At 45.6% G+C, this 14,685-nt stretch overlaps 1 protein-coding gene across 6 annotated transcripts in view; it reads left to right on the top strand.

The window, feature by feature from the left end:
• POLM (DNA polymerase mu) overlaps window positions 1-14,685 on the top strand; it is a 35,217-nt gene that overhangs the window by 1,572 nt on the left and 18,960 nt on the right. For 3 of the 6 annotated variants that reach the window (XR_009156490.1, XM_058194517.1, XM_058194519.1), the window contains exons 2-10: window positions 1,262-1,496; window positions 2,734-2,920; window positions 3,848-3,994; window positions 5,155-5,325; window positions 6,881-6,952; window positions 9,145-9,265; window positions 11,319-11,451; window positions 11,852-11,954; window positions 13,797-14,090. Coding sequence is in view for 5 of the 6 variants with exons in the window: in XM_058194517.1 (XP_058050500.1) it covers window positions 1,306-1,496; window positions 2,734-2,920; window positions 3,848-3,994; window positions 5,155-5,325; window positions 6,881-6,952; window positions 9,145-9,265; window positions 11,319-11,451; window positions 11,852-11,954; window positions 13,797-14,090 (1,419 nt within the window). In the remaining variant the exon portion in view is untranslated. The remainder of the gene's footprint in view (window positions 1-1,261; window positions 1,497-2,733; window positions 2,921-3,847; window positions 3,995-5,154; window positions 5,326-6,880; window positions 6,953-9,144; window positions 9,266-11,318; window positions 11,452-11,851; window positions 11,955-13,796; window positions 14,091-14,685) is intronic. The other 3 variants (XM_058194518.1, XM_058194520.1, XM_058194522.1) reach the window with 2 other exon arrangements.

Below are 14,685 nucleotides of genomic sequence, written 5' to 3'. Positions count from 1 at the left end.
CGTCTCTTGTCCGCTTCAATACTTTTTTGTTTGTTTGTTTGTTTTTCTTTTGAAGACGTTTTGCTTCTCCTCCAAGAAGCTGCTTCTGTTCTGACAGGACAGTGGGGTTAGGCAGAGCTCAAGAAGCTTCTTGGAGAAGAAGCAAAACGTCTTCAAAAGAAAAAAACCCAAGAAAGTCCAGTTGCCTCCTGAAAAAGCACCTTTGGGACGGCCAGGACCTGGAGGACAGAGAAGCTCCACAGACTAATGTTGGGAATGTGGCTTGTTGGCTTCTGTGCCGGTGAGGCTGTTTCTCACTGCTTTTCCTTGCTCAGTTTAATGTTGGCTTAAGGATGAGGTTAAAGATTTGAAAACTCTTCCCAGTTCTTCATTTCAGAAGTGCAACAAACCATCTTTCTTTCTTTCTAACTTTCTTTCTTTCTTTCTTTCTCTTTCTTTCTTTCTTTCAACTTTCTTTCTTACTTTCTAACTTTCTAAGTTTCTTTCTAAGTTTCTTTCTATCTTTCTTTCTTTCAACTTTCTTTCATACTTATTTTCTTTCTAACTTTCTAAGTTTCTTTCTTTCTTTCTTTCAACTTTCTTTCTTACTTACTTTCTAACTTTCTAAGTTTATTTCTTTCTTTCAACTTTCTTTCTTACTTTCTAAGTTTCTTTCTTTCTTTCTTTCAACTTTCTTTCTTACTTTCTTTCTAAGTTTCTTTCCTTCCTTCTTTCCTTCCTTCCTTCCTTCCTTCCTTCCTTCCTTCCTTCCTTCCTTCCTTCCTTTCTTTCTTTCTTTCTTTCTTTCTTTCTTTCTTTCTTTCTTTCTTTCTTCTCAGCGCCCTAATGACACTGGAGATAGTCTCTGCTCCAGCAGTTCGAGCCCTAGCAGTCCATGGCAGGGTGAGCTCCTGTCACTGGCCTCAGCCTCTGTCCACCTAACAGTTCGAAAGCATGGTCTATGCGAGTAGAGAGATAGGTACCACTTTGGTAGGGAGACATGTTGCTGCTCTGTGCAGGCAGTCAGATTGCTGACAGCTCTGAACCTTCCTGGGTGCAGCACCCATTGGCGAGGCAACTCTGGGAAGGGAGGGGGCCTTAAGTGACACATGTCTTTCTCTCAAAGCCAGTTCTCCCTCCTATGGCACACCTTGGGCAGGGCGCAAGCATGTCCCAGAACAGGGCTGATACCTACTAGTCTGCAATAGCATTGGGGTCTCCTGGCTACTGTCACATCGCCATGCGCTAGTGATAATAATCAATGATTTGTTTCTTCAAGTAGGCTTATTTGGAGAAGGAAGGGTGCGTCCCACCAGTGGGCAGATCATGGCCCAACTGCCGGTGAAAAAACGGCGCCCTCCTCGGGCTGAGCCGGTTCAGCCAGCTAACTCCGAGTACCCGGTGCGTTTCCCAGAAGTGGTGGTTGGCCTGGTTAAGAAAAGGATGGGCACCAGCCGGAAAACGTTCCTCACCTCCTTGGCTCGCAGTAGAGGCTTCTGTGTAGACGATCCCTGCAGGTAAGTGTCCCTGTGGCAGTGGGCTGAAGGACCAGGAAGAGTGTAAGCCAGGGATGTCAAACTCAAGGCTCCAGGGCCGGATCTGGTCCGCTGGGTACTTAGATCTGGCCCACGGAGATGCCCTGGAAACAGCAAAGGATCTACCCACGGTGCTTCTGCCAGCAAAAACGGAGCTCCATTTTCGCTGGCAGAGGGTTGCAGGGGACCGTGGCAGCCGAAAACAGAGCTTGGGAGCCCGTTTTCACTGGCAGAGCACTCGGGCCACCACAGGCGCCCCCCCCAATATGAATGATGTCGAGCTCCCCCCCCCCCGCCTTCCCAGGTCAAACACAATCCTGATGTGGCCCTCAATAAAATCGAGTTTGACACCTCTCATGTAATCCAAAAGGAAACCCTCTTTGACGTAGAAATTGGTGGGGAGGGGATGGGTGAAATGCTCCCAGTTCGGACCGGATCACCCAATCCGGTAGTGATGGTGGCAGGTGGTTCCGAGAACCGGTAGCAAAAATGCCTCCCCCATCCCATGCCCAGCTGAGCCACACGATCGTCAGAGGCTTTTTTTTTTTTTAACTTTTAAAAGCATTTTTTCTTCGGCCGAAAAAATGCTTTTAAAAGTTTTTTTAAAAGCCTCTGATGATAGCACAGCTCAGCTGGGATTGTCAGAGGCTTTTAAAAGCATTTTTTCTACACTCTTCAGCCAAAGAAACTGTAAAAAAATGCTTTTAAAGGGTTCTGGGGATCAGGCAACCCAGCTGGGATCGTCAGAGGCCTTTAAAAGCATTTTTTTCTACAACCTCCTCGGCTTTAAAAAAAATGCTTTTAAAAGTAAAAAAAAAAAAGTTGGCTGTGCCCACCCAGTTACATTACCCCACCACCCCCAAGCTACGCCCACAGAACCGGTAGTAACAAATTTTACATTTCACCCCTGGGATAAGGGGTTTCTACTGCACAAACTCTGAGCAAGCTCAAAAGTTTCATTTTGTTTTTCTTCACAAGCACAAATTCCAGAAATGATATCCAAATAAGAACATAAACGAACTCAGCTGAACCATTCCAGCTTTTATCTTCCTCGCTATGGAAATAGTATGCATTTCTATTTGCACCTAAGTAACCTGACTGTCTCCCCCCCCCCCATTCTTTGAAGCCAAGAGAGTGAAGCCTAGAGCTGGCCTCATCTAAGCCTCAACCTGTGACTGACACATTCCCAGCTCCATAAATCTTTGCTTTCTGGTCTTAGTGAGAAAGTGACTCACATTGTGTCCGAAGGCAATTCTGGAGACGAGGTGGTTGAGTGGCTGAAGAAGAACGGGAGGCCACCTGCCGAAGCTGTAGGAGATGGGCCAGCTCTGCTGGATCTCAGCTGGTTCACGGAGAGCATGAGTGGCGGGCGGCCCGTTGAGATTGAACCCAGGCACCGATTGAAGGTACGAAAGCATTTTGGGGTTGTCTTTTAAGAGCCAGGCTGTAGCCTTTCACCTGTATGTCTTCCATCTGGCTCTGCTCAACCTGAGTCCTTCAGGGATGGGCCAAGCCGACTTTTAGTCTTGACCCCAAAGGAGATCATCCCTGAGTGAAAGAAAAGATAGTGAGAAAAACTTAGTGGTCTTCCTTGATGAAGATTTATTTCATTTGACGCAGTATTCTGTGTGAACCAAAGTAGGAGTTGGTACTGGGTATTGGGTGTACTAATACTGTGGCTTAAGCAACACAACCTGTGGTGTTTGAACCAGCCATTGTTGGTTGGTCTTAAGTCTTCCTCCCTCCTTCATTCCCTCTTTCCTACCTTCCATCTTTTCTCCTTTCCTTTCCTTTCCTTTCCGTTCCTTTCCTTTCCTTTCCTTTCCTTTCCTTTCCTTTCCTCTCCTCTCCTCCCCTCCCCTCCCCTCCCCTCCCTTCTTCCTTTCCTTTCCTTTCCTTTCCTTTCCTTCCCTTCCCTTCCCCTCCCCCCTTCATTCTTTTTCTCCCTTCCCTATCTCTCTCTCTCCTTCCTTCCTTCCTTCCTTTTCTTTCCTTCTATCTTTCCTTCCTTTTTTCTCTCCCTTCTCTTTCTCTCTCTCTCCTCCCTCCCTCCCTTCTTTCTCTCCCTTCTCTTTCTCTCTCTTTCCCTCCCTCCCTCCCTTCCTTCCTTCTTTCTCCCCCTTCTCTTTCTCTCTATTTCCCTCCATCCATCCCTCCCTTCCTTCCTTTTTTCTTTTTCTCCCTTCTTTTTCTCTCTCTCTCTCCTCCCTCCCTCCCTCCTTTCTTTCTCTCCCCTCCCTCCCTCCCTTCCTTCCCATGTTGTCTGAGCCTTTGCTGGAATGCGAATCAGAGCAAAAGCTTGCAAGTTTATGATGGCTTTGCTTTCATTGAAGGATGACTTGGACACTTCCGAAGCGTCTCCCCTGTTCCCTTTTGTCCAGGTGGCCACTCCTGCAGAGCCACTAGAAGGAAAGGGCCAGGTGGCTCCCTACATCTGCCAGAGACGGACTCCCCTGCGGCACCACAACTCTGCCCTCACGGTAACGTGACTTAATCTAGACCAGCCAACCTCAACAACTTAGAGAGGGTGTTGGACTTCAGTCTCCAGAATTCCCTAGCTGAGCAAGTTTTTTTTTAAAATTTATTTGCATTTATATCCCGCCCTTCTCCGAAGACTCAGGGCGGCTTACACTATGTCAAGCAATAGTCTTCATCCTATTTGTATATTTATACAAAGTCAACTTATTGCCCCCAACAATCTGGGTCCTCATTTTACCTACCTTATAAAAGATGAAAGGCTGAGTCAATCTTGGGCCTGGTGGGACTAGAACCTGCAGTAATTGCAGGCAGCTGTGTTAATAACAGACTGCATTAGCCTGTTGAGCCACCAGAGGGGTTAGGGGTTGCCACAAAGAAGAGGGAGAAGAGGGAGTCCGACTGTTCTCCAAAGCACCTGAAGGTAGAACGAGAAGCAATGGGTGGAAACTGATCAAGGAGAGAAGCAACTTAGAACTAAGGAGAAATTTCCTGACAGTTAGAACAATCAATAAGTGGAACCACTTGCCTTCAGAAGTTGTGGATGCTCCAACACTGGAAGTTTTTAAGAAACAAATTGGCTAGCCATTTGTCTGAGATGGTGTAGGGTTTCCTGCCTGGGCAGGGGGTGGGACTAGAAGGCCTCCAAGGTCCCTTCCAACTCTGTTGTTGTTGTTGTTAAGTTGCTGATGTGGAGAAACCCTGTTTTGTGATCCCCATTCCCAGCCACAATGATGGCCACAAGCTATAAACCACGTTGGGGATAGAGACTAAGCCGGGCTCAAGATAGTTTGATGCCTGAATCCTGGTGCTTTCCATCTTGAATGGAACACGTGCAAGGGTGAAATGCTACCGCTTCAGGCCGGTTCGCCCGAACCGGTAGTAAAAAATGCTACCGGTTTGGCCGAACATGTAATAAAAAAAAATGCCACCAGCAGAAATGTTGTGCTCCACTGTGGTCATAAGTTGAGGAATACCTGGATTCCCCTTTCCGTTTCAGACTTTTTAAAGGGGTTTTGTTTTCAGGTGTCATTTTTAGTGGGGGGGGGGAATTTCAGCCACAGGAAGCAGCTGGTCTGAGGGTTTGAACCCTCTTTGGAGGGCTTGGACTTGGTCTGGACAAAGGTCCCTCCCTGCACCAACGTTACTGTCTGCCTTTTGCTAGGATGCCCTCGAAATAATGGCGGAAGAGGCGAAATTCGGTGGCAGTGACGTTCGCAGCTTGGCCTTTTCCAGGGCGGCTTCGGTGCTGAAGGCCCTGCCCTGGAAGGTCGAGCGGATTCAGCAACTCCACACCGTGCCCTGCATTGGAGAGCATTCCCGGAGAATCCTCCAGGTAGAGGAATCCCTCACGTCATCCGATCCCATTCGAGCATCGGGACCTTCCTGTTCGTTTTGCATTGTGGTGCCCCTGGTCTGTCATCTTGCTTTGTATTTCACCTTTCCTTTAAAATGTTTCTACTACTACTACTACTACTACTACTCAGTGCTGAAATCCAAATTCTTTTACTAGCGGTTCTGTGGGCATGGCAGGGGAAGGATACTGCAAAATCCCCATTCCCTCTCCACTCTGGGGCCAGCCAGAGGTGATATTTGCCGGTTCTCCGAACTACTAAAAATTTCTGCTACCGGTTCTCCAGAACCTGTCAGAACCTGCTGGATTTCACCCCTGCTACTGCTACTACTACTTTTGCTTCCTCCTCTACTTATCCTCCTCCTCTTTTTCTTTTCCTCCTCCTCCTCCTCCTCCTCTTCCTCCCCCTCCTCCTATTTCTACTATTACTACTTTTGCTTCCTCCTCTACTTATCCTCCTCCTCTTTTTCTTTTCCTCCTCCTCCTCCTCTTCCTCCCCCTCCTCCTATTTCTACTATTACTACTTTTGCTTCCTCCTCTACTTATCCTCCTCCTCCTTTTCTTTCCTCCTCCTCCTCTTCCTCCCCTCCTATTTCTACTATTACTACTTTTGCTTCCTCCTCTACTTATCCTCCTCCTCTTTTCTTTCCTCCTCCTCCTCCTCCTCCTCTTCCTCCTCCTCCTATTTCTACTATTACTACTTTTGCTTCCTCCTACTTATCCTCCTCCTCTTTTTCTTTTCCTCCTCCTCCTCCTCCTCTTCCTCCCCCTCCTCCTATTTCTACTATTACTACTTTTGCTTCCTCCTCTACTTATCCTCCTCCTCTTTTTCTTTTCCTCCTCCTCCTCCTCCTCCTCTTCCTCCCCCCCCTCCTATTTCTCCTATTACTACTTTTGCTTCCCCCCCTACTTCTCCTCCTCCTCTTTTTCTTTTCCTCCTCCTCCTCCTCTTCCTCCCCCTCCTCCTATTTCTACTATTACTACTTTTGCTTCCTCCTCTACTTATCCTCCTCCTCCTTTTTCTTTTCCTCCTCCTCCTCTTCCTCCCCCTCCTACTATTTCTACTATTACTACTTTTGCTTCCTCCCCTACTTATCCTCCTCCTTTTCTTTCCTCCTCCTCCTCCTCCTCTTCCTCCCCCTCCTATTTCTACTATTACTACTTTTGCTTCCTCCTCTACTTATCCTCCTCCTCTTTTTCTTTTCCTCCTCCTCCCCATCCTCCTCTTTCTCCCCCTCTCCCTCCTATTACTACTATTACTACTTTTGCTTCCTCCCCTACTTATCCCCCTCTTTTTTCTTCTCCTTCTCCTTCTCCTCCTCCTTCTTCTTCTCCTCCTGGAAGCCAGATTCACTTTTCACTTAACAACCGTGTTACTAACTTAATAACTGCAGTGATTCACTTAACAGCTGTAGCAAGAAAGTCGTAAAATGGGGTCAAATTCACTTAACCACTGTCTCGCTTAGCAACGGAAATGTGGGACTCAATTGTGGTTGTGAGTCAAGGGCCACCTGTATTGTTTGTGTCTTCACAACAGGAAATGCTGGAAGATGGGATGTCTGCAGAGGTGGAGAAAGTCAGACAATCGGAAAGATACCGGACGATGAAGGTGCAGCCAATGGCTACTGCTGGATGGGGGGGGAGCACATGGCATGGAATTTGGGGTGTGGCTTTTCATGCATCACTATTGTCAGAGATTCACTGCCTGAATCCTGCTGGTGCACTGTGTCGTGTCCCACTCCTCCGCTGACGGCCGGGTCAGAGAAATCCGAATCAGGCTTGCCTCTGCAGCTCTGCCCAAAGTCCTAGCAAAGTTCTCAAGGCAGGCAGGAGACCAGAAAGTGACTTCAGCAAGATAAGGTAGACTTTGCCTGACTCAGAGAATGCCAGAAAGCAGATCCTTTATATAGGCCATGGGGTGTGGCTCCATGACTCAGCACTTATCCAGGCCTGCCCCTCCCTTCCTTCTGTCACCGCCGCCTATCAATTCTTCTGAAGCGAGGGTCACTCCAGTCTGCAGCTGTTGGCAATTGACCTTCCTCAGGCTCACATGCTGTGGGGGAGGGGGAGGGGTCTAGTTGCTCCGTTTGCCTGGGCATGGAGCCAGAGCTGGGAGCTGGAGGTACTTCCTCCTCTTCAGCCTGTCTGGGCATGGAGCCAGGGCTGGGGCTGGGAGGCATACTAGGACATTCCTCAGCGTTCGGAAGCAGATAAGAAGGCCCCGGCTGCGGCGAAAGCGGACGAGACACAACACACTGCTGGTTTCGGGAGAAACTTCCTTAAGTTTTGGAGTGCCAATGCAAGTTTCTAGTCCTCAGTGTACTTTAAGGTCAAGATATGTGCTGAAATTTCAATCCCCGAGTAAAAAAAAAAAAACTATTGCCACTGAATATTTTATATTCAGATCAATAGCTCAGGAAACTTATTTCTACCTCTAGTGATTCCCCCCCCACCCCCAAAATTATACAAAGTACACGGGACCAAAAGTTTGCCCACCTGCCGACTTTAGAGGGGCCCCGTCCCTGAATTTTATTTTTATGAAAATTATTTAAGGAGTTTTAAGAACTTTTCCTTGGATTCAGCCTACTGCTATAAGCCACTTGGCTAGCCTAGAGATGTTAATTGAAGCCTGTGGATCAGTGGTGAAATGTGAACGGTTTGCTGGCTGCGCATACGTGCCGTCCACCCACATGTGCAGTGTGCCCCATGCACCAAATGCAAGCTGTGCGCGCGTGCAGTGCACACCAAAAGGAGGCATGGGGTAAGTAGGCATGGGTTCTAGTCCCACCAGGCCCAAGGTTGACTCAGCCTTCCATCCTTTATAAGGTAGGTAAAATGAGGACCCAGATTGTTGGGGGCAATAAGTTGACTTTGTATATAAATATACAAATAGAATGAAGACTATTGCTAACATAGTGTAAGCCGCCCTGAGTCTTCGGAGAAGGGCGGGATATAAATGCAAATAAATTAAAAAAAAAGTAGAAGAGCGTGTGTAGGGAGGGGGGCGATCAACTGTGGCGCGTGATTTTTTTTTTTACTTTTAAAAGCATTTTTTTACAACCTATCATCCGAATAGGTTGTAAAAAAATGCTTTTAAAAGTTAAAAAAAAAGGTTCCGACGATCATGCGGCTCAGCTAGGATCATCAGAGCCTTTTTTTAACCTTTTATAAGCATTTTTTTTTTACAACCTATTTGGCCGACACAATCTAATAGGTCCTATAAGGCTTAAAAGACCAGCAATGGCATTTGGGCTCTTTGTCGGAAAACAACGTTGATAGCCTTGCTCCTTGTTTTGCTGCATTTATTTCTTGTCGGCATCTTCTGCTTTTGAACTTTTGCCAAGAAAAGCCTTTGGCAGTTTACCTAATTAAACCAAGGTTGGTGATAAGGCTGAAGAATTGTATTATCAAGAATTTGCTTTGATTTAGTTTGGACGACGTTCTAATAAAGTCTGTTTGTTTTTGAACTGATTCCTTTTTTTAATTTAATTTTATTTTATTTTATTTATTTATTTGCATTTATATCCCGCCCTTCTCCGAAGACTCAGGGCGGCTTACACTATGTTAGCAATAGTCTTCATCCTATTTGTATATTTATATACAACGTCAACTTATTGCCCCCAACAATCTGGGTCCTCTACTTCTACTTTTACTTCTACCTACTTGGGCCTGGGTTACAACAGAGAGTACCAAGGACCCCACATTTCTTGCTGCATTCTTGGCCTGTTACATGGTCGAATTACGGGCCTTTTGCTTACCCAAACAGGGAAGGTGTTTTAAAGAATTTCTTTTTCTCCATAGCTTTTCACGAAGATCTTTGGAATTGGGGTAAAAATAGCCAGCCAGTGGTATCAGGAAGGACTCCGGACGCTCGCCGACTTACAGCTGCACCAGATAAAACTGAACAAAGAACAACAAGCAGGTGAGTAATTCAGGCAAAATAAAAATCATTTTTATTTAGTTTGTTTGAAGGCCACTTTGGTGGCACCATATTAGAAGCAACGATGCAGATGATTAGAAGCTGGTTATGATTTTGTTTCAAAGGGGTGTGTGTGTGGACAATATCTTGACTGCAAAGGGTTTTTTTGGGGGGGTGAGCAGTAAATTCTTCAGTATGTCATTAAGCTGTGAGATTGTTCACTTCTCTGGCGCAGCTGCCTTTAGAAATAATTCCGCAGGTTTTGTTTTTTTTTTATTGAAAAAGTTTTAAGAAACAAAAACATTTTCCCCCCCCTTTTTCCCCCCCCTCCCTCCCAGAAAACCCCTTCCTCCTCCTTCCCGCCCCCGGCTTCCCGGGTCAATCACAAGGTATTGTTATACATAAACCAAACATAGAATAAAATTTTCCCTTCTAATCCAATTAACCTCATCCAAATCTTTTCATCTCCCAACCCCCTCCCCATTACATAAAATAATACTTCCTAATTATTCAAAGGCAATCTGATATTTCTTAATCTGATATCTGTTTTGTAGATAATCAATCCATTTTTTCCATTCAATTAAATATCTTTCCTGCGTATTGTCTTTCAGAAAAGCTGAGATTTTAGCCATCTCAGCCAAATTAATGACTTTCAATATCCATTCTTCTATTGTAGGTACCTCTTCTTTCTTCCAGTATTGTCCAATCAACAGTCTTGCTGCTGTTATTAAATTCAGAATCAATTTAGTCTCAATCCCTGTACGCGGTTTTTATTAGTTGGTATAAAATGGCTTTTTTCCCATTTTGATTTTCCATCAATATGTGTGGATTGAGTCTTGGGCTTTATAATAGGAGAGGGGCAGAGGTGGGTTTCAGCAGGTTCTGACCAGTTCTGGAGAACCGTTAGCGGAAATTTTGAGTAGTTCGGAGAACCGGCAAATACCACCTCTGACTGGCTCCGCCCCCATCTATTCTCTGCCTCCGGAGTCCCAGCTGATCGGGAGGGAATGGAGATTTTGCAGTATCCTTCCCCTGCCACGCCTACCAAGCCATGCCATGGCCACCAAGCCACACCCACAGAACCCGTAGTAAAGAATTTCAAAACCCACCACTGAAGAGGGGGGTGGGAAAGGTTAGCTGTGTTAAGTATTAGAAAGATTGGCTTGATGTAGCTGTTTAAAACATAATTATATGCATAATAATTTTTTTCTTGAAAAGCATGAGCATTAAACCAGTTGATCAAAGTAGTGTTTTATATAGCTTTAATAAATTTAATGTACTAATGTACTAAGACATTAAATTTATTAGAGCTATATAAAATTCTACAGAGATAGAAAGGTGTCCTAATAAATTTTATAGATTACTATCTATAAAATTTATTAGGATACCTTTCTATCTCTGTCTTGCACACACAGACTAGCCAGTCAAATGTTCACCTCTAAAATCCTGCTTGATTAGGGCTTTTTGTAATAAACAGTTTTAAAAGATTTAACATAAAATGTTCGTATAATTCTGTAAGGCTTTTTATAGAAGTGTTTTTGGAAATGTCGAAATACGAACCCTGGTCCTTAAACTCCGTTTCTGTCCATCTGGCATAGAACAGCTTGTTCCGGATGGTCATCGGTTGCCTCTTGATGACTTGGGTTCTTCTTCTTCTTCTTCTTCTTCTTCTTCTTCTTCTTCTTCTTCTTCTTCTTCTTCTTCTTCTTCTTCTTCTTCTTCTTCTTCTTCTTCTTCTTCTTCTTCTTCTTCTTCTTCTTCTTCTTCTTCTCCTCCTCCTCCTCCTCCTCCTCCTCCTCCTCCTCCTCCTTCTCCTCCTTCTTTTCCTCCTCCTCCTCCTCCTCCTCTTCTTCTTCTTCACCTCCTCCTTTTTATTCCCCTTCTCCTCCTTCTCTTCTTTCTCATTCCTCTTCTTCCCCTTCTCCTCCTCCTCTTATTCTCCTCCTCCTCCCTCTTCTCCTCCTCCTCCTCTTCTTCCTCTTCTCCTCCTCCTCCTCCTCCTCTCCTCTCCTCCCCTCTCCTCTCCTCTCCTTCTCTCCTGTCCTCTCCTATGCAGGACTTCTTCATTATGAAGACCTCAATACCCCCGTGGAGCTCTGGGAAGCCGAGGCCATCAGCCAGGTGGTCCGCCAGGTGATTGAGCAGATTCTGCCTGGAGCGACAGTCACGCTGACCGGAGGATTTAGGAGGTGAATAGATTTTGTGGGATTTGTTGTCTAGTTTTGAAATAAAACTGTTGCCCCCAGCCAAAACTCCCAAGAGAAAACAAAGGTAATTTTATTTACTGCTTTGCAAAGCGGGTGCACCACAAACAGGCAGGTAAAGTGGACACACCTTAAATCATCAATGTCTTTTCTTTATATTCCCTACTGCCGTTGCAAATCTACCTCCCACCTTTTCCTCCTTGGCTTAGTACTGCTAGTCACTAGTAATAATTTGATTATGATTATTTTTGTCTGAATCCAACCAATGGGGGGTTGTCGCAGCAACTACTAGCACTGCTAACAATGTTAAATGCCGATAAAAGCGAAACTTGGCCAGAAATTTGTTGCGACCGTCTGTCTTCCCCTCCCCCCCCCCCGTCAACAGAGGGAAGTCATGCGGCCATGATGTGGACCTCCTCATCACCCATGCTTCCGAAGGTGAAGAAATGGGACTCTTGCCCAAAATCATCGGTATCCTGGATAGGCAGGTAAGCCAAGGGGTGAATGCAAAATGGGAGAATCTATCAAAACGGACAGATCTGAGCACGAGCGGAAGCAGCAAACGTAGGTTTCTTTTAAAAGTTGCACGGAAGTCACAGATCTGCAGGGGAAGGGCTTGCCAAACAGATATAGATTAACAGAACTGGAAGGGATCCTGTAGGTCATCTAGTCCAACCCCCAGCCCAAGCAGACCCTACACCATTCCTGACAGATGGCAGTCCAGTCTCTTCTCGAAAGCTTCCAGGGATGAAGCTCCCACAACTTCTGAAGGCAACTTCTGTTCCATGGGTTGATTGTTCTCACTGTCAGAAAATTCCTCCTTATTTCCAGGTGGAATCTCTCTCCTTGTTCAGTTTCCATCCGTTATTCCTTGTCTGGCCTTTGGGTGCTTTGGAAAATAGCTTGACCCCCTTCCTCCTCTCTGCGGCAGCCCATAGAATAGAAAAGAACAAGAATTAGGAATAAGAATTAGGAATAGGAATAGAATAGTTGGAAGGGACCTTGTAGGTTATCTAGTCCAACCCCCCACCCAAGCAGGAAACCCTACACCTTTTCTGACCGATGGCAGTCCAATCTCTTCTTGAAAGCCTCCAGGGATGAAGCTCCCACAACTTCCGAAGGCAACTTCTGTTCCATGGGTTTGATTGCTCTCAATCAGAAAATGTCTCTTTATTTCCAGGTTGAATCTCTCCTTGTTCAGTTTCCATCCATTGTTCCTTGTCTGGCCTTCTGATGCTTTGGAGAATAGCTTCAAGGGAAAGATTAACCTCTATAGATATAGTCCTTGATTTATGACCGCAGTTGAGCCCAACCGTTATGTTGCTAAGCGAGACATTTGTCAAGGGAGGTTTGCCCCATTTTAGGACCTTTCTTGCCACCTGTGTTGACCGAATCACTGCGGTTTTTAAATTAGTCACACAGTCGTTAAGTGAATCCGGTGTCAGGCCTGGAAACCATACTAGGCCTTAGGGTTCCAGACGCTGCCACATTTTTTCCCCTGAGGGGAAGAAGGGGGGCTGAGGGGTATGGTAACATTCTTCAAGCGGTCAAGGTCGGATGGTGTTCACATCTGCAGGAGGAGTGGCGGGAAGATATTTGAATGAACTGGGAGAACGTGGGACCACGTGACCGGCAAAGGGGTCAGGGGGGTGGGACTCTTGGGGTTTGTATAACTGGGAAAAGAATCCGGAAGTTTCAGTTTTGGAATTTCACTCATCGTGTGCCAGTTTCCTCATGCTAGTAAAGAACTCTGAAAGACAACGGCTTCTGAGTTTTTTTTATGCAGAAGAGGTTTTTCTGGAACCTTGACATCCGGCTTCCCCATTGACTTTGCTTGTCCGGAGGTTGCAAAAGGGGAATTATTATTATTATTATTATTATTTATTATATTTGTATACCGCCCATCTCCCGAAGGACTCAGGGCGGTTCACAGCCAATAAAACAACAGAATCATCACATGACCCAGGGATACCGCGACCATCATAAAACTATGAATTGCCATAAATCCCTCCCGGTTGCCAAGTGCCCAAATTGTGGTCATGTGACCAGGGGGGAATGCTACAGCAATCGTGAGTGTGTGAAAAACTGGTCATGAATCGTTTTATTCATTGACGTTGTAACTTCGAATGGTCGCTAAACGAACGGCTGTAAGTCGAGGACGCAATTATCGTCTTATTTATTTTATTATTTATTTATTATTTAGATTTTTATACCCGTCCTTCTCCCGAAGGACTCAGGGCGGTGTGCAGCCAGATTAAAAAAACAGTACAATATACAAATTAAAACAAAAGTTAAAATAACGTATTCTTTGGGATGCTCTCTCTCCTCAGGGCTTCTTGCTGTATCACAGTTTCCACCAAAGCAGCCTCCCCTCCCTCGAAGACGAAGAGCTGTGGGTTAGCGGCGGTTCGAGCACCATGGACCACTTCGAACGCTGCCTCTCCATCTTCCATCTCGGGGACCCTGCTGGAAGCCATCCAGGCGCCGCTTCTGGTGTTCAGGAGCTTGGCCCTTCGGTGGGGTCTGGCACGTCCTCCTGTCCCCGGAAAGCTGTGCGGGTGGACTTGGTTGTGACCCCCTACAGCCAGTTTCCGTTTGCTTTGCTCGGCTGGACCGGCTCACGGGTGAGTTCCACGTGGGGCTGGCTCCTGGGTCTGAGCTTGGGGTGGTTTCGTGTTCATTTGGACGTGATCTTGGGGGAAAGGTTGGTTCCTAAGGAGCTTTTCATGCAGGTATTTGGGATGTCAAATGAAGTAGGAGTCCGAATTGGGGAGCAGGGCCTTATCTATCTATCTATCTATCTATCTATCTATCTATCTATCTATCTATCTATCTATCTATCTATCTATCTATCTATCTATCTATCTATCTATCTATCTATCTTATCTAGCTAGGTAGCTATTTATCTATCTATCTATATCCATCCATCCATCCTGTAGTTAAACCATGCAGGTATTTGGGATGTCAAATTAACTAGGACTCCAAATTGGGGAGCAGGCCTGCCTATCTATCTATCTATCTACCTACCTACCTCTATCTTGTATTTATATCTGTGAGTCTATATATCTAATCAACTATCTACCTACCTACCTACCTATCATCTATCTATATCTGTGTCTACATATCTAATCAACTATCTACCTACCTACCTACCTATCTCTATCATCTATCTATCTGTGTGTCTATATATCTTATCAACTATTTAGCTATCTCCCTACC

The sequence above is a fragment of the Ahaetulla prasina genome, chromosome 9 (assembly GCF_028640845.1).
Source record: "Ahaetulla prasina isolate Xishuangbanna chromosome 9, ASM2864084v1, whole genome shotgun sequence".
NCBI lineage: Eukaryota > Metazoa > Chordata > Lepidosauria > Squamata > Colubridae > Ahaetulla > Ahaetulla prasina.
This window is presented reverse-complemented; position numbering and strand designations above follow the sequence as displayed.